This window comes from Schistocerca serialis, chromosome 6, assembly GCF_023864345.2.
Source record: "Schistocerca serialis cubense isolate TAMUIC-IGC-003099 chromosome 6, iqSchSeri2.2, whole genome shotgun sequence".
Taxonomy (NCBI): domain Eukaryota; kingdom Metazoa; phylum Arthropoda; class Insecta; order Orthoptera; family Acrididae; genus Schistocerca; species Schistocerca serialis.
Window position 1 is genome coordinate 525,749,112 of NC_064643.1, and position 24,342 is coordinate 525,773,453.

General features: G+C 41.9%; 1 protein-coding gene across 6 annotated transcripts in view; it reads left to right on the forward strand.

Moving 5' to 3' along the window:
- LOC126483954 (2',5'-phosphodiesterase 12-like) overlaps positions 1-24,342 on the forward strand; it is a 171,292-nt gene that overhangs the window by 71,619 nt on the left and 75,331 nt on the right. For all 6 annotated transcript variants that reach the window (XR_007587794.1, XM_050107244.1, XM_050107243.1 and 3 more), the window contains one exon: positions 5,351-5,483. Coding sequence is in view for 5 of the 6 variants with exons in the window: in XM_050107244.1 (XP_049963201.1) it covers positions 5,351-5,483 (133 nt within the window). In the remaining variant the exon portion in view is untranslated. The remainder of the gene's footprint in view (positions 1-5,350; positions 5,484-24,342) is intronic.

The following is a 24,342-nucleotide window of genomic DNA, read 5'->3' on the forward strand; positions in this document are numbered from 1 at the left end:
GTGTTGAACCTATGAAACCAAAAGAAAGAGAAATATTTCTCAAATAGCATAGTCAATAAGGTAAAGAAAATTGTGTGTTCAATATGAGAAAAGAAATTAATCATTATTGTAGTAAAGAGTCTATTGCTTGGTTAAACAGTTTAATCAATAATAATATTCCACACTTTCTTAATGGTGGAGAAGTAAGTATAGCCAGAGCGAAAGTAGATGGTTTTGATAAAGAAATCAATACTGTTTATCAGTATCATGGTTGTTTCTGGTATGGTTGTAAAAATATGTTTTAAAGGTGAGACAGTTAACAACAAAACTAAAGAATCAGTGGATGACCTACATCAAAAGATTTTAACAAGAAGTACTGAAATGTTAAATGCTGGATATAATTTAGTGGAGATGTGGGAACATGATTGGCTTACTCAGCAGTGTACAAAAAGCTAAAGAAATTGAAACAGTTACCTAAAGTTGTCAAACCATTAAATAAAAAAGATGCCTTTTATGGAGGATGTACAAATACAGTAAAATTAAGAGCTAAAGCAAATGATGTTGGTACAAGAATAATATTAGTCTCTACCCTACTGTGCAGTGTTATGATTATCATCCTGACCAAGATTTTATACTAAAAAGTGGTATAATTTTATAAACTGTCAAGTATTGGCACCTTGAGGATTGTATCATCCAGTTTTACCAGTACAGCTAAAGACTGGTAAAAATGAAAAGCTGTTGTTTCCTTTGTGTATCAGATGAGTAGAAGAGAAAATAAATAAATGTAATTACAATTATGATGAAAGAAGTATCATTGGAAATTGGACAACAGATGGAATAAAGATAGCTGTAGAAAAAGGATATAAGATTTTAGAAGTCTATGAAGTGTCAAATTTTGGATGTAAGAGCAACATGTTGTTTAAAAATAATGTGAAAGAGTTCATTAAGATAAAGCTGGAAATCAGCCCTCATTATTTTGAAACTAGTGAGATGTATATCAAAACAGTTAAAGAAATATTGGATATTGAATTAGATCCTGATAAGATAGAAGAAATTACAGGAAAATGAGCTGTAGCTAAGGTGTATCTGAATTAATTATATTATTAAATATGAGTAACAATTAATATGTTACAGGTTTACAAAAATCTTATGAAATACTACTGGATGACCAGTTAGATAATATAGATATTAATTTTACTAATGAAAATATGGTTCAGATGAAGTAAAACTTCATAAGATTAATTGAGAGTGAAGTGAAAGAAAAGACACAATTAGAGTACAACCAGATAACTAGAGATGTTGATACTAAAAATTTCATAAATGAAAACATTAAGAAAGAATTCTCATTTCAGTATAATAAGAATGGTTCTAGAAGATTATAATACAGTACTGTATGGATATTAAAATAAGTTTTCTGTATCTTCTATGTAAAAATAAAATATGTATTAGGTATTTCATTATAACAATGGAATAAATTTCTCAGTTGCTTTTAATTGCATTCTATGTTTCTTATATTTTAACATTTAGATTTTTTGGTTATTGAGTGATGAATTTAAAAAAAAATGTATAACCACAAGTATAATCTTTTAATACACAAGTATAATCTTTTAATATTTTTGGGATATTATTTATTGTTATATGATAATCTTTAAGTTGATAATTTGCTATTTTTTTACAATTATAAAAAATGAGAGAATTTGACTTTTCTATTTCTTCTCATATTTTTGTGTCAGTTTCCTCAAATGTCTCTTCTTCTCCATAAGCATTACATTTCATACTTCTCAGATTTTCTATAATTGAAGATGGTTTAAAATAATATTTGCAGATACCACATTTCACTTGTTTCTCTCTTGGTTTGTTATTTCTCTCAATAAAAATATCAAATTTAAATTTGCCCGACACATTAGTCATATCCATCCTTATTTATAGGATTAAAAATTTTCGTAATGAATATATCTTTTTCTCCCATTAAATTTTTTTTCTATTGAAAGGAAAGTTCTACTCTATCAGCTCAACAACATTGGCTGTTAGAATTTTTTCAAAAAATTTGTGAGCTGCATGTAAATGAAACACGTTACAGGTTGTAATTATTTGAAAACTAGATATGGAGAGAAATTTTGTATGGAGGTTGATAATACATTTAAAATTATTTTGCCAGACAGATATTATAATTAATTACTGGTTGGGATTTTCAGTTTTTTGATTATGGAAGTATTAAACTGAGATATAAAGGAATGAAGAAACTTAAAAATAACAATAATGAATTTCATGATATGGGATTTGTAGTTTAACTTTTTATTTTCAAAATTTACAACTTTTTAATTTCTTTTGGATACTGTTGCCTTGATATATAACCCTCACTCTCTGTGTTTTTTTTTAGGTTCATTAATTGCCCCCCCCCCCCCTCCCCTCCCAGGGTGCACTCAACATGCCCCCTCACTGAATCTGGTGACAAATTCATCACATTAAAAGTACAAAACAATAATGAAGTTGATAACCACTGGGTTGTATTGTATTCATTGTTTCTCTCAGAACCATTCCAAGCTCGCATCAATGTTGAGATTTGCAATTTGGTGAAGTTGATCAAATAAATTTGCAGATATGTCAACAAATGAAGCACTATGGTAGTTGTTGGAGTAAGAAATGCAATAGCATTTGTCATAAAAATCAACCTAGATGGAACATTTTATCTGTTTTCAATCCATGAATGACTTCAGTAGTTGTTCCTTTAGCAGTGCACCATGAAAATAGACAACATCTGTACTTCGCAACTGAAAATGGATGAGCAAGAGCATTATCGCCACCGCCAGCAATGTTAATTGCATTTTTTGCGTTGTGCACCTATATATTTACTGTTACTTACTCTGAAGTTACACATGCATCAGCAAACAAGTTTCAGCATTGCAAACCAGGTAAAATTGTCACAGAACATTGAGATTTATACTCGATCATCGCAATAACCCATCTGTACTCTGTCCACTTAGACAGTGCAGCATGGCTTTTACTTGCAATTACTGTCTACCAACATACATGAACAGACATCCTTCCAAGAATTGAGAACAGTGAATGGTCAAGTGTGTGCCACTTATCATGAACCTTGACAAAAATTAAGTCTTCTTGAAAATGATGCACATTGGGACACTTCACTCACTGATGCATCAAATACTACTCAACCACACATTATTTGCAGTCATACTGACATCACACTTCCCATCTATTCCAAAAGATCTTTGGGAAAAATACAAATACTACTTGAATGAAGATATGCTACATTGTATATGTGCTGAGAATCAAAAACTAGACATACAGTTCACACTGAACATGTATAATGAGGCAAGGGTTTTGATTAAGGACATGAGTTGTGTAATCGCTAATAAAGCACTGGTACAGTTGGTAACGGCTACACCGAATCAATGTACAAATGGCATTTCTGAGCGTGATTAACAACAAGAAACACACCTTAATGAGTTAGGTAAACTTTTTCAAAAAATGCTTTGCATATGACAGAGTTAGGTGTGCAATACAAGCCAAAATGGCAGATTGTATTTCCTAAATGTGCTCAGAGGCACAGGAAAAAATTTGTCTTACTTCACTTATTTTGACAACCATACAATTATGGAAAAATACTGCACTGGCTGTTGCATAATCTGGAATTGCAGCAACTCTTTTAATGATGGTCAAACAGTGCATTCAGAACTGGAATTGCCATTGAATACGCAAATCACTGAGACACCACCATACAATATCAACAAAAATTCTGGTAGGAGTAAACTACTTGTCATGTTAACTCATTATATGGGACAAATGTACTATAGTGCATGAAAAACATTGGAAGTTCATCATCATACACTCAAAGATTTGGGAGAAAATAAACAGCTCCTCAGTGGTGCACCCATGGTGATTTTTGACAAACTCTACCAGTTATTCTGTGTTCGACAGCTGGTGATGAACTTAATGCATGTCTCAAATCAACCATTTTACAATAATACCTGTAAAAATTTGCTTTGGAGACAGTATGCATTTACGATGCCAACATGATGCCTCAGCTGAATGGGGAAAAAGCCAGTTAATAAACCCACACAGTGTATGACATTGCCAACATACTTCTGTAAAATCAAAACTACCATAGGTATATCTATTCGAAGTTTTCCTTAATATTGCACAGAATTACAAAAATTGTCAGTGACTAAGTACACATGCTATATTAGCATCAATAATGTACTGAATCAAGACAATATTGTCAATTATTCGACTTCATTCTTAAATCCACTTGATTTGGCAGGCATGCTGCCACACATTTTACTATTTAAAATTGGTGTGCCTATCATTCTTCTCCAGAATATAAATCCAGCACAACTTTGCAATGGTACCAGGCTGTCAATAAAAAAAGATGATGAACAGTATCTTCAAAGCTACAATTTTAAATGGAGATCCACAGGAGAAGGTGTACTATTGCCATGCACCACAGTTATTCTGACAGATATGCTATTCAAATCCAAACATTTGCAGTTTTTGGTGCAACTTGCATTTGCATTTACCATCAGCCTGGCACAGGGAGAATCGCTACAAATGTGTGGACTAAATGTGACAAACCCATGCTTCACATGGACACGTGAATGTGGCATTCTCACTCTTACGTAACCCTTATGGTTTAAATGTGTGTGTAGTAGGTGGAAAAACAAAAGCACTACAATAAACAATATTTAAACACAAACACTTTTTTGAGTGGCATTGTAATGCATGCTAGGTACTCACAAGTCACAAATGATATTTCTAGTGAAAATGTGATGATCTGGAGCTGTTTTGCTTAGATTGGGCTGGAATTATTAATTTTATTTTAAAAGAAAAAAAGAGACTAACATATCTTCAATATCTGGCTCACTAGAGATGTATCAATTACTTGAATGAACTGGGGTATAACAAGGGATCACTCATGAACTTGATAAGAAACGATAATTTCATTCACCTGCTGTGATCTTGAAAAACTAAGTAAGATATAAATCAAAATCTGTAGACTGCCATCTGTACCCCAGTACAATGCAGTTGTGTCATAGTCACTATGCCACCTCCCTCAGTGTAGAATATGAACTTAGTGCTCCAGAACACTACTGTTCAGTGTAAAAGAATGCCTTCTGTGTCATGATTTAAAGCAATTGTATAAATATCTTTCTGGAATCTCCAATTCATATCTCATAGTAAATATGTGAGAGATGCTGAAACATCATTTGTAACCTAGAACTGCTCCATTACATTGTTGCATGCCAACTCTCATCAGTATATCCCTGTTTTGTTTATTTTTATACTGTCTTTTGCTTGCGTTGATTTGGTTGAACATTCTTGACCAGACTATAGTAAAATGTTTATATTCTAGGTTGAAGGAGCAGCATGGAATTACACTTGCTCATGAATTACAAATTAATCCACGGTTACGTAACTTGTGGACTCTCATGAAACCAGAAGTTGAAAAAATACCTCGTTTTTTGAAAGCAGCAACTTCGTTACAGGTTAGTGTATTTGCTTCAAGAAGGAAACCAACCAGATATTGAATTATATTTACTTCCTGTTGTTCTCCATTGAAACTCCTGTAACTGTTGCCTCATTTTTGTCAGGTGCCAAGAAACATGGTACTGGTAAGAGAAACTGTCTGATACTGAGAGTTGTCGCCATCTCTAAAAATTATTAGTCCTTCACCTCTTGCTCGTATAATTTTCAGTTCTGTGACAGGAAAATATATAGAGAACACATTGTGGGCTATTCACAAGAGTGTGAGTTGCAGGTGTAGTCAACACCCTCTCTTGCAAAACACATTGATATCTTCACAATGAAATTACTGGGCAGCTGTCTAAAATTTTCAGAATGCCAAGAGTGTAGTATAATAAGTGACTAGATCACTCACAACAAAGGGAGCGGATAAAGTTGTTGTAAGCTAACCACAATATATATTTTGAAGAGTGGTAGAACTACACTCCGGGAGCTGTGAGGTGGTATCAGCATTGTGGTGCTTCCTGCTTATGAGGATAAAATGCCATAATCATCATGCCGCACCAGGATTATGACAAGAAGGTTGTTCAAATTTTGAAAGATTCTACATGCAAGTATATCAACAGTGAACCTATGAAGAAGAAAGCAGTGATATTCACTGCTTCAGGCATACCAGAAAACACTATCAAAATCATCCGTGCATCGGCTCTAGTTCTACCTAAGCACTGTGGATTACTCATGATGTCTAAGGAAGCATTTGTCATGTGAACAAAGGACCTTACTGCAGTTTGGTGGCTTGCTTGCCTCAATGATACACATAGCCATACAATAAATGCAACATATCCAGAGGGATATCTATGGAGAGACGAGAGTAACATATGGTTCCCACAGAAGGACATCATATTTTCAGTAGTCACAGTGATAACAGCCCAGTTGGTTGAGTGATTTAGCCTTCTTACTACAAATATGACCTTGCTGTGTTACTACAGCAAACAGCCGAAAGTGAGAAGAAACTGCAACCATTACTCATTTATTCTTTACAACTACAGTGTATTGTCTGGATGGTTAACATAGGCCATACAACTCATATTTATGTGGATAATAATAATTTTATTTATTTATTCCTTGTACTTACAAACATTACATAAAATGCTAATACTGCAAAAATTTTAATACTACAACTACTTTCTAACACTGCATAACCATTGTAAAACACCTTAACAAATTACCCAGCTACTAATGCTGCTGTTAGTATTACAGGTTCTGTTCCGTTTAGGTTCATTTATTTGGATACATCAATACTGTAGTGGATTGTTTTCACGACTGGATCTGCCCTTAACACTACCCTTCTCAACAGCCATTGTCCACTAGTCTCCTTTTGTGTAGAGCAGCATGTCAGCAGCATTTCTACTATATCAAACAATTCCACGATTCACTGTAATGTGTTAGAAACCACACTTCTATTATCTCCTACATCAACACAGTGTATAGTGTTGAAAAACCACTTCATTCAGTGGTCCCTGAACTCCGTTGCCTTCTCTTCATCTGCAGGTATATTGTCAGTAGCATTCTGAAGTGTGACTGAATGCCTCATGAGATCTGAAATCTCCTTGGCCTTCCTGTATACTGTGGCAGCAGTATCATCAAAGATGTGTTAGGCTGACTGTTCCTTAGTGCTTCTTTGGGATCCAGCATTGTCCCTTGTTTTACCCCCCACCCCCCAAAAAAATAAAATAAATAAAATAAAATAAAAAATTGGTCAGCCTTCAAATTTTTCATATTTGGTTAGATTTACTCTGGAAAAAAATTCATCTAAATAGATTGACACACATCCATGCTGACTAGAGCAACAAATTTTAATATTGAACAGTGGAAAGTCTGGGTTGGAATGTCAACAATATTATGAAAGGATAGATTACTACTAACCATAAAGATGATATGTTGAGTTGCAGACAGGCACAATGAAAAGACTCTTACACATTGGGCTTTCAGCAAAAGCCTACTTCAGAAAAGAAAACACACACATATTCACACAAGCAGGCCATCACATGTCACTTGATGTGTGCCTGCTTGTGTTCATCCTTTCACCACTCACAATTCTTACCCCCTTGCCACAGGGATCATAAACTTGTGGAAGACCCAGGCACAAGACCTGTCTAATCCATGCACCTAGCACTTCCTATTCCCATCCTGTCACAGACTTACCTTATCCCATCAGAGTCTGGGCCGCTGGTGAAAGCAGCCATGTCATATACCCGCTCTCTTGCAGTCATTGCACAGTTTTTTATATTAGTATGACTACCATCCAGCTGTCCCTTAGGATGAGTGGCCACCACCAAACTGTGCCAAGATCAAAGTGGACCACTCTGTGATGCAACATGTAACTGTACCTAACATGCTCAATTTTAATGGCTACTTCATGACCCAGGCCATCTTGATCCTTCCCTCCACCATCAGCTTTTCTGAACTGCACAGATGGGAGTTACCCTTATAACACTTTTCCACTACTGAAATCATCCTAGCCTCAACATATGGTAACCTACTATACCCCTGCCCTCCAACCAGCAGTTTCCATCCCCTCTGTCCTGTCACCTCCTTGCAGTTTGTCCCCTCACCAACATTGTGCAGCACTCTGCCAACACACCCACTGTTTTTTCCCCCCTCTGTGCACCTCTCCTTATCTGCTCCCCATTCCCGCACCGAGCGAGGTGGCACAGTGGTTAGCACACTGGACTCGCATTCAGGAGGATGACGGTTCAATCCCACATCTGGTCATCCTGATTTAGGTTTTCCGTGATTTCCCTAAATCGCTCCAGGCAAATGGCGGGATGGTTCCTTTGAAAGGGCACGGCCGACTTCCTTCCCCATCCTTCCCTAATATGATGAGACTGATGACCTTGCTGTCTGGTCTCCTTCCCCAAAAACAACCCAACCCAACAACAGCCATATATGTTTATCACTTTCCAATAATGACCCTTGATTACAAGATATTGCAGTAGAACCAAAGTATCCATCATATCACACGCCATCTTTTATTTTTGTGCTGACTATCTTACATGATTATTAAAGTAACTTATTGCAATAAAATGTGCTCCAAATATGGTTTCACATCCTGCAGTTCAGTTTTTATTATCTATACCCAATGGTAATCTAGAAAGTGCATTAGGCAATACATTAAGTGAAGCTTTGATTTGTACCATCTCCAACTTAAATTCTTGTAAAAATAATATCTATCTCATTAGTCCAATGTATAGCTTTTCATTAAGAAAGACAAAGCCTACATATTTCTATTTTTGAGCCTCATATTAGAGTCTGCAAAAAAATCTAGATAACCATTCTTTCTCAGTAGCTGAGTAATACATCTCATGTTTATTAATACTTCAGCCAGAAAATGTTATTGATCACTGGTCGTCCTATTCTGGATTGTGTTCTTTTTGCCGGTTAAAATCTTGATTCATTTTAGGATGATGTCAAATTAATATTATTAAATGCTTCATTTGTACCACCACCCCAGATCCAGCTACTATTTGTTTCAATAAGTTTAATAAACAAGGGACATTCATTGCATGGCTCCTTATATATCTTCCGTGGAAGCTATAAGCAGAAGTTGAGTTGTCGATAGAACACATGAAAGAGAAAACTTGCTATACAGTGTGGACTGGATGGACATTGCTGTGACTGAAGTGTGGGTGGTAGACAGGGTGGGGTGGGGGTGTGTTAGGTGGGTGGGTAAATGGAGAGAGAGTTGGGAGTCAGGAAGAGGAGCAAGGGATGGCTAGCTAGTGGCGTGGAGGGAGGCAGCATGTTTGCTTGCTGGGAGTGCGGGAGGGAGTGGTGGCAGGTGTACGGGCTAGGCGTGTGATGCAGGACTACCAGAGCCAGTGTGCAGCAGCCCCACTTGCCACCAGCCTGTCCCATGGTGGAGTGCAGCCATTGCCATCAACATCCATGATGCTGTCACATCTTGCAACATCTTAAGTGGCACCTGTTCTCCACTGGTCTTGTTGTTGTTGTTGTTGTTGTTGTTGTGGTCTTGAGTCCTGAGACTGGTTTCATGCAGCTCTCCATGCTACTCTATCCTGTGCAAGCTTTTTCATCTCCCAGTACCTACTGCAACCTACATCCTTCTGAATCTGCTTAGTATATTCATCTCTTGGTCTCCCTCTATGATTTTTACCCTCCACGCTGCCCTCCAATACTAAATTGGTGATCCCTTGATGCCTCAGAACATGTCCTACCAGCCGATCCCTTCTTCTGGTCAAGTTGTGCCACAAACTTCTCTTCTCCCCAATCCTATTCAATACTTCCTCATTAGTTATGTGATCTACCCATCTAATCTTCAGCATTCTTCTGTAGCACCACATTTCGAAAGCTTCTATTCTCTTCTTGTCCAAACTATTTATCGTCCATGTTTCACTTCCATACATGGCTACACTCCATACGAATACTTTCAGAAATGACTTCCTGACACTTAAATCTATACTCGATGTTAACAAATTTCTGTTCTTCAGAAACGCTTTCCTTGCCATTGCCAGCCTACATTTTATATCCTCTCTACTTCGACCATCATCAGTTATTTTGCTCCCCTAATAGCAAAACTCCTTTACTACTTTAAGTGCCTCATTTCCTAATCTAATTCCCTCAGCATCACCCGACTTAATTAGACTACATTCCATTATCCTTGTTTTGCTTTTGTTGATGTTCATCTTATATCCTCCTTTCAAGACACTGTCCATTCCATTCAACTGCTCTTCCAAGTCCTTTGCTGTCTCTGACAGAATTACAATATCATCGGCGAACCTCAAAGTTTTTATTTCTTCTCCATGAATTTTAATACCTACTCCGAATTTTTCTTTTGTTTCCTTTACTGCTTGCTCAATATACAGATTGAACAACATCGGGGAGAGGCTACAACCTGTCTTACTCCCTTCCCAACCACTGCTTCCCTTTCATGCCCCTCGACTCTTATAACTGCCATCTGGTTTCTGTACAAATTGTAAATAGCCTTTCGCTCCCTGTATTTTACCCCTGCCACCTTTAGAATTTGAAAGAGAGTATTCCAGTCAACATTGTCAAAAGCTTTCTCTAAGTCTACAAATGCTAGAAACGTAGGTTTGCCTTTCCTTAATCTTTCTTCTAAGATAAGTCGTAAGGTCAGAATTGCCTCACGTGTTCCAGTGTTTCTACGGAATCCAAACTGATCTTCCCTGAGGTTGGCTTCTACCAGTTTTTCCATTTGTCTGTAAAGAATTCGTGTTAGTATTTTGCAGCTGTGACTTATTTAAACTGATAGTTTGGTAATTTTCACATCTGTCAACACCTGCTTTCTTTGGGATTGGAATTATTATATTGTTCTTGAAGTCTGAGGGTATTTCGCCTGTTTCATACATCTTGCTCACCAGATGGTAGAGTTTTGTCAGGACTGGCTCTCCCAAGGCCGTCAGTAGTTCCAATGGAATGTTGTCTACTCCGGGGGCCTTGTTTCGACTCAGTTCTTTCAGTGCTCTGTCAAACTCTTCACGCAGTATCATATCTCCCATTTCATCTTCATCTACATCCTCTTCCATTTCCATAATATTGTCCTCAAGTACATCGCCCTTGTATAGACCCTCTATATACTCCTTCCACCTTTCTGCTTTCCCTTCTTTGCTTAGAACTGGGTTTCCATCTGAGCTCTTGATATTCATACAAGTCGTTCTCTTATCTCCAAAGGTCTCTTTAATTTTCCTGTAGGCAGTATCTATCTTACCCCTAGTGAGATAGGCCTCTACATCCTTACATTTGTCCTCTAGCCATCCCTGCTTAGCCATTTTGCACTTCCTGTCGATCTCATTTTTGAGACGTTTGTATTCCTTTTTGCCTGCTTCATTTACTGCATTTTTATATTTTCTCCTTTCATCAATTAAATTCAATATTTCTTCTGTTACCCAAGGATTTCTACTAGCCCTCGTCTTTTTACCTACTTGATCCTCTGCTGCCTTCGCTACTTCATCCCTCAAAGCTACCCATTCTTCATCTACTGTATTTCTTTCCCCCATTCCTGTCAATTGTTCCCTTATGCTCTCCCTGAAACCCTGTACAACCTCTGGTTCTTTCAGTTTATCCAGGTCCCATCTCCTTAAATTCCCACCTTTTTGCAGTTTCTTCAGTTTTAATCTACAGGTCATAACCAATAGATTATGGTCAGAGTCCACATCTGCCCCTGGAAATGTCTTATTACCTTTAAATGCCTTCGTGCCAAAGCCCATTACTCTAACCAAATACAGTAAGCAAGTGTGTTGGGAATGCTTTGTCTCTTCCCTTGGTTCCTCTGTCCCTTTCTTACGGGTGTTGGCTATGCTCAGCACCCTCCAAAATTGCCAACAGCAGTTTTCCACCTCGGGCTTTGCCCTACCAAGTGGCCTTTGTGTGGATCCATTGGTTCTGGCGGAACGTTTTGTGACCAATTTTGTGACAGCATTGGCATCAGTCGCATATCCAGCTACCTTACTGATCCAGAAACAGCAGGCTGAAGCTCCCCACTTATGTTTTATCCCTTATCAGGCAGATTCCCACAATGAACCTTTTACTGAATGGGAATGTCTTCTGGCCCTCTCCTCATCCCACAATTCAGCCCCTGGCCTTCATTCCATCCATAACCAATTGCTTCAGCATCTCAGTCCTCCAAAACATCAATATCTCTTCCAGATGTTCAACCATATTTGGCTTCAAGTCGTTTTCCCCTCTCCATGGAGGGACATTGTTGTGGTTTTTCCTTAAGCTCATATTCATTGTTCGTCAAAAGTTTTTGGCTGATCAGTCTGACCTGTCTGACCTGTCCCCACTGCAAGTTATTTGAACAGATGGTGGTTTGTCAGCTCATTTGGGTCCTCGAATCGCAGGATGTGTTATCTCCTTACCAGTGTGGCTTTCGGGAGGGATGGTCTCCAATTGATCATCTGCTTCAACTGGAAACCACAGTTCAGCATACCTTTCCTCAGTACCACCATCTTGTAGAAGTTTCCTTCAACCTTCATAAGGCATACGACATGGCTTGGTGCCATCACATTTTACTTACACTCCACGAGTCGGGTCTTTGGGTTCCCCTCCCAATTTTTATTCAACTGTTCCTGTCTCACTGGTCATTGTCTGTTCAGGTTGGCACTATTACCAGCTCTCCCCAGACCCAAGAGAATGGCATTCCACAGGGCTCCATATTAATTGTCCTCCTCTTCCTCATTCCTCTTATTGGACTTGTGGCCTCTGTCAGATAGTTGGTCACCCCTGTTCTGCATGTGGATGATTCCTGTATCTGCACTAGTTCCCACTCAGTGGCCTCTGTAGAGCAACAGGTCCAGTGTGCCATCCAGCACACTTCGACATTGGTACTCTCACATGGCTTTCATTCTCTCCCATTACATCAGGGTGGTGCATTTCTGCCACCGTACTATAGCCCATCCTGATCCAGAGCTCTAACTTGATGCCCAATGCCTAACTGTGGTCCCCCAGTTCCGGTTCTGGGTCTCCTTTTTGAAACAAGCTGACTTGGTTGTCCCATATCTGCCTTCTGAAGATAGACTGTTTCAGTAGACTCAGTGTCCTTTTCTTCCTTGCCCACACCTCCTGTGGTGCAGATGTTTAACTCTTCTCTGCCTTTATCAGGTGTCAGTTATGTCCTATCTGGACTATAGTTGTCAAGTTTATGGCTCAGGTGCCCCTTCCACACTGCTCCTCTTGGAGCCAGTCCATCATCATGGTATCCATTTGGCCACCTGCACTTTTTGCACTAGCTCGGTTGATAGTCTTTTGGTTAATGCTGGAATCCTTCCCCTCTCCTTTTGGTTCGGCGATCTGAGCTCCTGGTTTCCTATACCATTGCTAACCCTCTCATTCCTGTACACCCTTCCTCGTCTATTCTTTCCACTGCTTTGGGTCATTGACCCCCCGCTGCCCTCCCTCAGGTGAGCTCCACATCACTTCTTTCCGCTGTGGTTTCCATCATCCCTCTTTGTCCTGTTTCCCACATTCTCTCCTGAGACACCCCCTCCCCCCACCCCCAATCTGGGGTAGTTCCTCTGCCCCACTCTAATAGTGTTCAGTTGTTTGTTCCACCCACTCTTACGGGAGTTTCAAGATGCTATTGTTTTTCAGACTGATAGCTCTAAATCTGCTAGTCATGTGGGATATGGCTTCACATCTTCTTTTGGTATGGAATACCATCTCTTGCCTGCCATGTATGGGGTGTTCACAGTTGAACTGATGGCTATCTATTGGGCCCTCTGCTTCATTAGTCATCTCTCACATGAGCTTTGTTATGTACAGACTCAATGAATGGCCTTCAAGCTATCACTCTGTGTTTTTCCTGGCACCCTTTGATTTCTGCCAGCCGCGACCATCTTTCTGATCTTGGCCGTGCTGCTTGTTTGGTTGATTTCCTTTGGCTTTACAGCTATGTGACTATATCGAGTAATGAGCTGCCTGATTGTCTGGTGCAGAAGGAGGGGTGGGGGTCATAGATAACCTCCCCCAATTCTCTGTGATCCCACTGGGAGTGGGTTTGTAGCTTACATCAAATTCCTTTTTGCCCAGTTGCGAATTTGCTCTTGGAGGAGAGGGGGGGAGGGGGGGGGGGGGGTTAAGCCCGTCCTCGGGTTTTCTTTGCAAAAGTGGTTTGTCCTTCCAGATTTAAGTACATGAATTATCTTTAGGAATAGGAACCCCCCAGTAAGTGTGGGCATTGCTGTGGGAGACCTTCAGCCTTGCCTCCACAACGGTCTGCCCCCCCCCCCCCCCCCAATTTTCCTACATTTTGTCTGATTTATTGTGCTTTTTCTTGTGTCTTCTTCCCTTGCTGTTGTCCCTGTTGGGCTTTTCATCATGCATAGTGCCTCTGGGGCACCCCTTGCTCTCGCCATCACCCCCCCCCCCCCCCCATCTTCTTTACTTTTCCTGCTGCCCCGACATTCCTTTAGTTTTAGCTTCTTTGTTTACATGTTTCCCCTTCCCATCAACAGGACTGTGCTGTTTGTATTGTTCTTCCCTTAGTTTCTGCCATCTTAGATCACAGGACCGATGACCTCACTATTGGGTCCCCTCCCCAAATCAACTAACCAGCCAACAATTCAGCTTAATAATGACAAATCTTGGTAATCAGGAAACAAACTAAACTCTTTTGGTTAAGCACAAACATTCTTTCAATAATTGGAGCTACACGGGGTAGCTGCGTGGTCTAGGGCGTCTTGTCATGGCCCGCGCGGCTCCCCCCCCCCCCCCCCTGCCCCCCCCCCCCCCGTCGGAGGTTCGAGCCCTCCCTTGAGCATGAGTGTGTGTGTGTGTGTGTGTGTGTGTGTGTGTGTGTGTGTGTGTGTGTGTGATCCTTAGTGTAAGTTAGTTTAAGTTAGATTAAATAGTGTGTAAGCTTATGGATCGATTACCTCAGCAGTTTGGTCCCATAAGACCTTACCACAAATTTCCAAAGAAAAATCATTGGAAGCAGAAAACAAAATGTTATAGGTGTGAACTATCCAATACAAATTCTCAATCTGACAACACAATCTGATAGGGAACAACTGGAATGTTGATCTGAAATTAGAATCTTCTATATCCAGTGAGTCAAAACAACAGGCAGTCACAGAAATATTACGAAATCAAGAATCAGTCTTCCTGTCAGGGCTGCATGTGATGGGGGATGAGTAGTTGTGCTCCAAGGTGGGAGTAGGGTATCACCTGACATCAGCACCTATCCTACCCACAGTGAAATTCCTCGTAGCACCCAGACCCTGCCTCGCTGACCTATTCAATTTGCCATTCCCCCGAATCTCACTCCTAATACTCCATGATATCCAGAACCCAAACAAACCCAAAACACTGTTGTTGAACTTTCCACCAGAAATCTCAGCCCTATGGAAGTTTCAGTCCTATCCAAAGGCCTCACCTTCAGCCCTATACCCAAGTTTGACCATGTTGGACTTGTCAAAGACGTACCCTCCTTCTCCCAATATCTACAGTGGAAACATTTATTTGCCAACAATGCCTCCAACCAAAGCCAACCTAATCCTAACGCTGAACCTTGCCTCTTCTGGTTCATAGCACCATCCAACCATGACCCACCTCTCCCACGTGATCCTCTTTCATCATTCACTGTACCTGCTACATCGTGACACACAGCTAGTTCTCCCTTAATGGATGGTATACAGGGTGTCCTAAGAGGAATGGTCAATATTCAGGGATGTAACGGGAACCATCAGTCGAAACAAAAAAGTCTAGTAAACATGGGCCCTAAAGTTTTTTCTGTCATATCCTTGAATATTGATCATTCCTCCTGGGACATCTTGCATAAACAAATCCATGGCACTACCATGGACACTATGCTGTTTGTAGTAGCTTGCCAGCAATCCTATTTTTTTATTCATTATTAAACCTACTCCTACATTACCCTTATTTGATTTTGTCTTTATAACCCTGTATTCACCTGACCAAAAGTCTTGTTCCTCCTGCCACCGAACTTCACTAACTCCCACTATATCTAACTTTAACCTATCCATTTCCCATTTTAAATTTTCTAACCTACCTGCCTGATTAAGGGATCTGACATTCCACGCTCCGATCCGTAGAATGCCTGTTTTCTTTCTCTTTCTTGAGGTTCGCCGATGTCATTGTAATTCTGTCAGAGACAGCAAAGGACTTGGAAGAGCAGCTGAATGGAATGGATAGTGTCTTGAAAGGAGGATATAAGATGAACATCAACAAAAGCAAAATGAGGATAATGGAATGTAGTTGAATTAAGTCTGGTGATGCTGAGGGAATAAGATTAGGAAATGAGACACTTAAAGCAGTAGATGAGTTTTGCTATTTGGGGAGCAAAATAACTGATGATGATCGAAGTGGAAAGGATATAAAATGTAGACTGGCAACGGCAAGGAAAGCGTTTCTGAAGAAGAGAAATTTGTTAACATCGAGTATAGATTTAAGTGTCAGAAAGTCGTTTCTGAAAGTATTTGTATGGAATGTAGCCAAGTATGGAAGTGGAACATGGACGATAAATAGTTTGGACAAGAAGAGAATAGAAGCTTTTGAAATGTGGTGCTACAGACGAATGCTGAAGATTAGATGGGTAGATCACATAACTAATGAGGAGGTACTGAATAGAATTGGGGAGAAGAGGAGTTTGTGGCACAACTTGACAAGAAGAAGGGATCAGTTGGTAGGACATGTTCTGAGGCATCAAGGGATCACAAATTTAGCATTGGAGGGCAGCGTGGAGAGTAAAAATCGTAGAGGGAGACCAAGAGATGAATACACTAAGCAGATTCAGAAGGATGTAGGTTGCAGTAAGTACTGGTAGATGAAGAAGCTTGCACAGGATAAGTAGCTGCATCAAACCAGTCTCTGGACTGAAGACCACAACAACAACAACAACAACAACAACCATGGACACCCGCGTGGCACCCTACTATGCCAATCTTTTTATGGGTGATGTAGGGGAAACCTTCCTAACCTCCCAAAAACCTCTGCCTAGTCCAGTTTCATTGATTATTTTTTATGCTGGGGACTCAGGGCTAAAATTCTGTATCCTCATTCCTCCACAACACCACCAAGAGATAGTTACAAAGCAGCACCCTCCACATCACCCATTATCACCCTGTACTGGAGCAGCTGAACCATATCCTTTGTCAGTACTTTGATTATCTAGTGTCATGCCCTGAAATGAGAGAGAGAGAAACTAAAAATGATCGCAATATTTTTAAATTTTTTTGTTCAGGACAGTCTTTTATAACTTGTATCCTTTCATCATCAGGTTGTCTTGTATCCTTTCATCATCAGGTCATCTTGTATCCTTTCATCATCAGGTCGTGTCACCAAAAACATGGCTTGGAAAATATTGTTGTTATTCCTTTTTCTTCTAATCAACTTAGGGTATGTGTCAGTCATTCATAATGGTCCTCCAAGTCTCAGAGACTAGCAGTAAATCATCTACATTAATTATTAGTTCTTTTACTAAGTCCCTTCCAGTAATTCATCTAAAGCACAAATGAAAACTACCACTGAAATGTTCAAAGCGACTGGCAGTACCTTAAACTGAAATGATTTACTGCCAAATAAGAAAGCCATTTATGGTCGTAATTGCTCGTGTAATGTGACTTGCCAATCTGTGGCTGTTAAACCCATTGAAATAAAGAATTCGTCCTTCCCAAACCTAGATAACAACTCTTCTATATTCACGGGCCTATCCTATTAAATTTCTATGATTTTTAAGTGTTCATGCATCCAAAACTAAATGAATACCTCGTGCGGGTTTCTTAGCTATTAACAACGGATTATTGTACACATTTATGTAACTGTCCATCATCTTTTGTATCTCTTCCCTTACAACAATCTGAAGATTCATCAGTACTGAATAGAGCTTACAAAAGAATGGTTTGTTGTCTTTTATTTTAAACCTATAAACATGCTCTTTAATTATTCCAGGTTTTCTCTGAAAACACGTTTTTATTTAGAATATCTTCTTAACTGAAATTTCTGTTCTTTGGACAATACAGACGGACTCTCTTACTTTCAATTTAATGCTACACAGTAACTCACCTTTCCCTTGTTCCATTTCATCTACCACAATAATATTAGTAGAAATCACTAAATGAAGATGCTTCACCAGGGATTGATCTTTAAATTCTAAGAAATTATTTTAGAAGGTTACACTTGATACCATATTATCTCCTCCTCATAAAACTCTTTTCTGGTAAAAATCTAATAATTCTCAGTTATCAGCTAACACTCTAAGGCAAACAGGACATCTAGGTTTAAATTAGGCACTATACTCAGTGTAGTGGTGTGGCAGTATTGCTGGCATGCAGCCAGCCGTGCTAGGCAAGACTGTGAGTGTACCGTTAAAACTGGCAACACAGTGAGCATGTACAACTCAAGAAAGAAGATTGACTGGTGCCTGGTGCCTACCAATCGACTCACTGAAATGTCAGTCACAAAGTAATTTTAATCAGAGTATACCAACAGTGTTTGGTAAGAGGTCAACATATTAATTGCAATAGGTAGTTGCATTTCTTATTTTATTTATTTACCTTCATGACAGGTAATACCAATGGCAAACACTCCTGTTACTGGTAGTATGGGGCAAGGATACTTTTTCCTCAATACTGATGGCAATTCTTGTGAGATTAATGATATTTCTCTCACAGAACCTAAGTGAATATCAACTTTCTTTCCAAAAAGTACCACCCATTACTAATGGTTTATCTCATTCATTCTTAGATTTTATTTCTTCTTCTTCTTCTTCTTCTTCTTCATGTAATTACTCATGTGTAGTTGTCGACCGTGTAGGGCTGCTGTCTTCTTTATGTGAGGTCTTACTGTTCCATCGTTACTTCCTGAAGCCTGGTTCATATCCCAAAATGTCCCTTGTTTCTCAACTATACATGCAAAAATGATAGGCCATTCAGCATATTGGGACAGACATTGTTTATAGTATTAGAATTGAATGTCTGTTTCTGATTACTCTTTTGATTGTTTCTCTTATTCTTATTTTGATTCCTTAATTTACAGTATTTACTTTCATTTTTTCTGTGGAACCTAGGTGGATGATGGTTTCCATGATTATTATCTGATTGGCAGTTTCCTCCTTGGGTGTATTCTGCTCATTCTTTGTTTAACCTATCAAGACTTTCAGTGAACTGACCTCCCGCCGAACACCATGTTGTCCTCAGCTGATTGACGTCTCTGGCTGCAGATACGGAGGAGCAAGTGGTCAGCACACCACTCTCCGAGCTGTTGTCAGTTTTCATTACCAAAGCCACTGCTTCTCAATCAAGTAGCTCCTCAAGTAAAGACTTTCAGTAAATGTTAACAAATCACTTGCCCTCATTCACCACTGATACCGTATTTCCTTTTTCACATAGTATGGTAACCTACTAACCAACACATTAATCAAATGACTCTCCTCTGTATGATTGTTCAAGTATTTGGATCTTGTTATGTGCCACTAAAGTCACTGCTTATAACTACCCTAACTACTATTACGGTGTGGCACCGATGAAATCGACACCAACATTGATGCATCCATGTTTGAACTAAGCTAAGATTATCTTTGGCCTCTTCCGCCATAGTCAGTTCTTTGTGAGCCTTGCTTGTATAAAGTGATGAATAAATGAACTACTGCTAAATGAATGATTATTGGCGCAATCTATCCAGTAATTCCCCTCACTGGTGACCCCGAGTTGTAACGTCTTCCATTTTCGCCGTTTTACTGTGTCCGCGACCTCCACGCCGGTTATTTTCACGTGTATTACATCGACACAGCATTCCAACAATGACTTCGGCTCAGCACCTAACACCGGATTTTGTGATCGACATGCATCGTATTGCAGGCGATGTACACCCGCCAGGACTGCAACACAATGCCTCTCGGTGCCTCATCCACGTCGATCTTCTGCACAATGCGTCAATCCGAACACACCCGCATCATGTTGAGCTTCCACAACCGCAATCGACACATTACGGTGTCTCACCCGTATCGGCCTTCCGTGTCGCAACGGATCGCGCTCAACCACAATGTGTCACCTTCACGCTGCCACCCGAACAGCCGTCGTTGCCACATCCCCTGGAGACACACTCTCCTGGAATACTACAGCAACAACAGCTCATTTCAGGCAGTGCCCCGATGAACTCAACTCAACCTGTTCTTCCGAACATTCTACAACGCTTACCGACGCTGCCGCCTTTTAATCCCGACAGAGCTACAACCTGGTTCAAAATTGCGAACGAAGTGTTCGTCCATTACAAACTTGACGAGTCAGCCAGGTTTCTGTGCCTCATCACCCACCTACATGACCAGGAGGACTTGATTGCTGACCTGGTCGACACCCCGGACTCATCTACCTGGTACACTCTAGCCAAAAAGACAGTTCTACGTCGGCTTGCACGCTCAACTGAGGCAGCAATACAGCAAGTGCTCCACGTTGAGCAACTAGGCAACGACAAACCTTCCCAGCTCTGGAGATAGCTACGTGCCCTGGTCAGCACTGATCTACTCTCTGACACAGCTCTCCTCGCCATCTGGTCAGATAAACTATCTCCTCACATCTGCTTTGTTCTGGCTCAGAGGTCTCCCGAACCTGTCGAGCAAAGAATGACAATTGCTGACACGCTACACGATGCATCACTGCTCTATTTTGCCAGCCGCTGCCTACCTGACAAGTCTCAGGTTCTGGCTCATCATCCTGCGTCCGAACGTGGCCAGGGCCGCATTGTGCCAACCGTTCCGCTCGCTCCAGGAAGCAGTCACCAGCTCCGCCCATGGTCACGCCCCCTCCTGCAACCGAGCCTGCTGCGGACACCGAACCTCGGCCACTGCTACTGGCAACGAATGTTCCGCAGGAAATGCAACCACACAACCCGAACTGTTACATCCACACACAGTTTGGTGAGGTGGCACGGAACTGCAGACCACCCTGCTACTTCCCAAACGCCAATCGCAGGTAGGTCCGGGTGCCGCCTCCTGCGCACAACATGACAGGCACCCCCCAGTGCTCCATTCTGTCTGGGAACGACCTGATATTTGCGAACGAATTTACATTAAAGACATTTCGTCGAGATACCTTTTCCTAGTGCACACAGGTGCTGATGTTTCGCTGCTGCCTACATCCTTAGCGTCGTCGAATATCCGCTCTCATCATACTTCACTGCAGGCCATGAATTCAACTAAACTACAATGCTCGGGTTCAACTTCCCACATCATCTCATTCTCTGCAAACCGCAAACTCGAGTGGACTTTTTTAGTGTGCAAAATTGATGAACCTATACTAGGCATTGACTTCTTGCGACACCACAAACTTTCACTGGACCTAGTGCGAAACACCGTGTTTCATCACCTGTCCAAGACTCACTTCTCCTGTGCTCCATCGAGCAACCCCCCCCCCCATCTTCCCCTCCCCTGTGACACATTGGTCCGGGCTCATCTCATCCGTACATGCTCGTCTCTGTCAATGACATTACAAGAAACAACGCAAAAGTGCCTTGTCGAGCTTGAAAACGTCGCTCGCCTATGCAAGGAAAACTTTGAGCTCTCCCTCCGGCTCCACAAAACTCAGCTCCAGCTCTCCGATGCAACAAAGGAATTACAGACACTACAGCGAGGACAAAGCAAGATCAGTAAGTGCGCCAAATCTGCTTGCAGTCCCAGCAATGGAGCCTCCGTGTGTTTAACTCCTGCTACCCCTCGCAACTGTGCTATCAAGATTGCCGTAACATGTACTGACAACTTCGCAGCTCCACACCCTCCTAACATGGCAGTGTTTGACAGTCAACCGGACACAAGTGTGCATGCGCGACGAGCATCACATGTTCCTGAACTGATGGCTTTTACCCTGTCCCTCGCGGACAGCACCTCAAACTATGCAACTTCGGCTCCTGCGCGCCGCCGTGCGACCGCCACTGACAACACAAACAGTGCACTCATGCCAAGTGTTTCGCCCGCGTCCGTGCTGCCACAGGCCGTGCTCTCGTACAGTGGACTCATTAACGGCTCACCAGCTCTACCGAGCTCACCTGACCACGATGCCACTGCTTCGGGCCGGCGGCCATCTTGTCGCGTTGACTCCTGGGACACTTTGCCGCCTCGGCCTCCGTTGGATACGCCGAGTGGCTCCGAACACCACGACCACGCCTCGCCTGCCCCGCACGCCACACATTGTAAACAAACCGCCTCCCGTACCACCGGCAACATTTCCGTCGTCACCAATGGCATGGTTCACAAGCTTCGCCTCACACCAGATCCCCCGATCTCCAGCAAACAACGTCGACTTTGTCCCGAGCGCCTCTCTCATCGTAAAAATCAAATTTCTGAACTACTAGGCTCCGGCGTCATTGAACCCTCTGCCAGCAGCTGGTCTACGCCCATACATATGACACCCAAGAAAGACGGGTCCTGGTGCATGTGCGGGGACTACCGTCGACTAAATGCACAAACAATTATGGACACCTACCCCATACCCAACATTGTCGACTTTCCCTCGCAGGTGCAACCACGTTCTCTGTCATTGATTGCAAATGGGCTTACCACCAGATCCCCATGGCACCTGAAGACATCGAGAAGACAGCAATCACCACCCCAATTGGGTTATTTCAGTTTCAATTCATGCCCTTTGCTCTGAAAAATGCAACCCAAACCTGGCAACGCTTCATCAACGAAATGCTATTTGACCTAAAATTCTGCTTTGCATATCTTGATGACATTCTTGTGTTCAGCTCCTCCGTCGAGGACAACATTCGACATGTGCTAACTGTTATGAACACTCTTGCGGCAGCAGGCATCGAGATCAACCAGGACAAATTGCAGCTACATCAACCCGCTATCACTTTTCTTGGTTTTTGGGTCTCTGCCTATGGCATTTTACTGTTCCCTGGGAAAGTATAAACAATACTAAACCTACCCAGACCTTCATCATTCAAAGAGCTCCGGCACTTTCTGGGGACAGTTAATAATTTTTGCCGTTATCTACCTTGGGCTGCAGAGATTCAGGCTCCACTGACGGATGCCTTGGCAGGCACCAACACTTCTGGATCTCGGCCCGTTCCATGGACCCCTGCTATGACCGACTCTTTCACTGCCCTCAAAAATCTTCTTTCCGAGGCCTGCACCATCGTGCATCCTCATCCCAATGTGCAGCTTTTCATTATCACAGATGCGAGCGATACTGCCATCGGCGCTGTCCTTAGCCAGACAATCGATGGCCATACTTCGCCTCTGCAGTTCTTCTCGTGCAAGCTCACCAATGCACAACAGAAATATTCAGCATTTGACAGGGAGTTGCTCGCGGTCTACAAAGTGATCAAGCATTTTAAGACTGACCTTGAGGGACACCCTTTCTATGTTTTAACAGACCACAAACCCCTGGCTGCAGCCATTATAAACCCAGCAGCTGACCCGCCTCCTCGCCACGTCAGATATATGGACTTAATATCTCAGTTCACCACCGATGTCAGACACATAAAGGGTGCCGACGATATAGTTGCTGATTTCCTTTCATGAGTCGACGCTGTCCATACGCTGCTAGACCTCTCTGAACTGCCTAACCTCCAACCCGACGACGAGGAAACACTCTACCTCTTCACTACACTTCATCCGCACCACCTTCCCTGGCATTTCTGGTGAGATGTGGTTCAACGACAGTACGGGCACGTTACGCCCCCTCATCCCAACCAAGCTCCGTCGAGCTGTCTTCAAAGCATTGCATAATTTAGCCCACCCCGGTGTTCGTGCGTCCGCCTGCCTCCTAGTGGAGCGCTTTGTGTGGAGAAATGTCAACAAGGACTGCCAGCAATGGGCACGCTCCTGCGTCACGTGCCAACGCTGCAAACTACACAAGCACACTTCACCCCCCTCGGAACCTTTTTGATCCCTCCTGGGCGTTTCCAGCATGTTCATATTGACATTGTCGGCCCTTTCCCCCCCTCTAACGGCTTTCATAATGTTCTCTCATCTATCGACCAAACGACATGCTGGGTCGAGGCTGTCCCCCTGCCCAATATTACAGCAGAAACTGTTGCTCGAGCTTTCGTCGAGTCATGGGACTTGTGAGCCCTTCTGCGTCTCTCCCTCAGTCTGACTTACCTTCCTTCGTGGACCGCGTCAGACGCCACTTCATCAACCTCCATATACCTCCGCCCACCAGTCACTCACGCCCTAAGGTTCACGTCCCGAAATCTCTGGACAATTGCAAGTACGGCATGCTCCGAGATGACACTGTCTGTGCTCCCTTCCAACGTCCATATACTGGCCCGTACCGAGTTCTCCAGCGCTCAGCCAACACCTATGACATCCAGATGAATGATTCAGCTGTTACAGTCTCTCTCAACAGACTTAAGCCTGCTCATGTCAAGCCTTCTTCTTCCCCC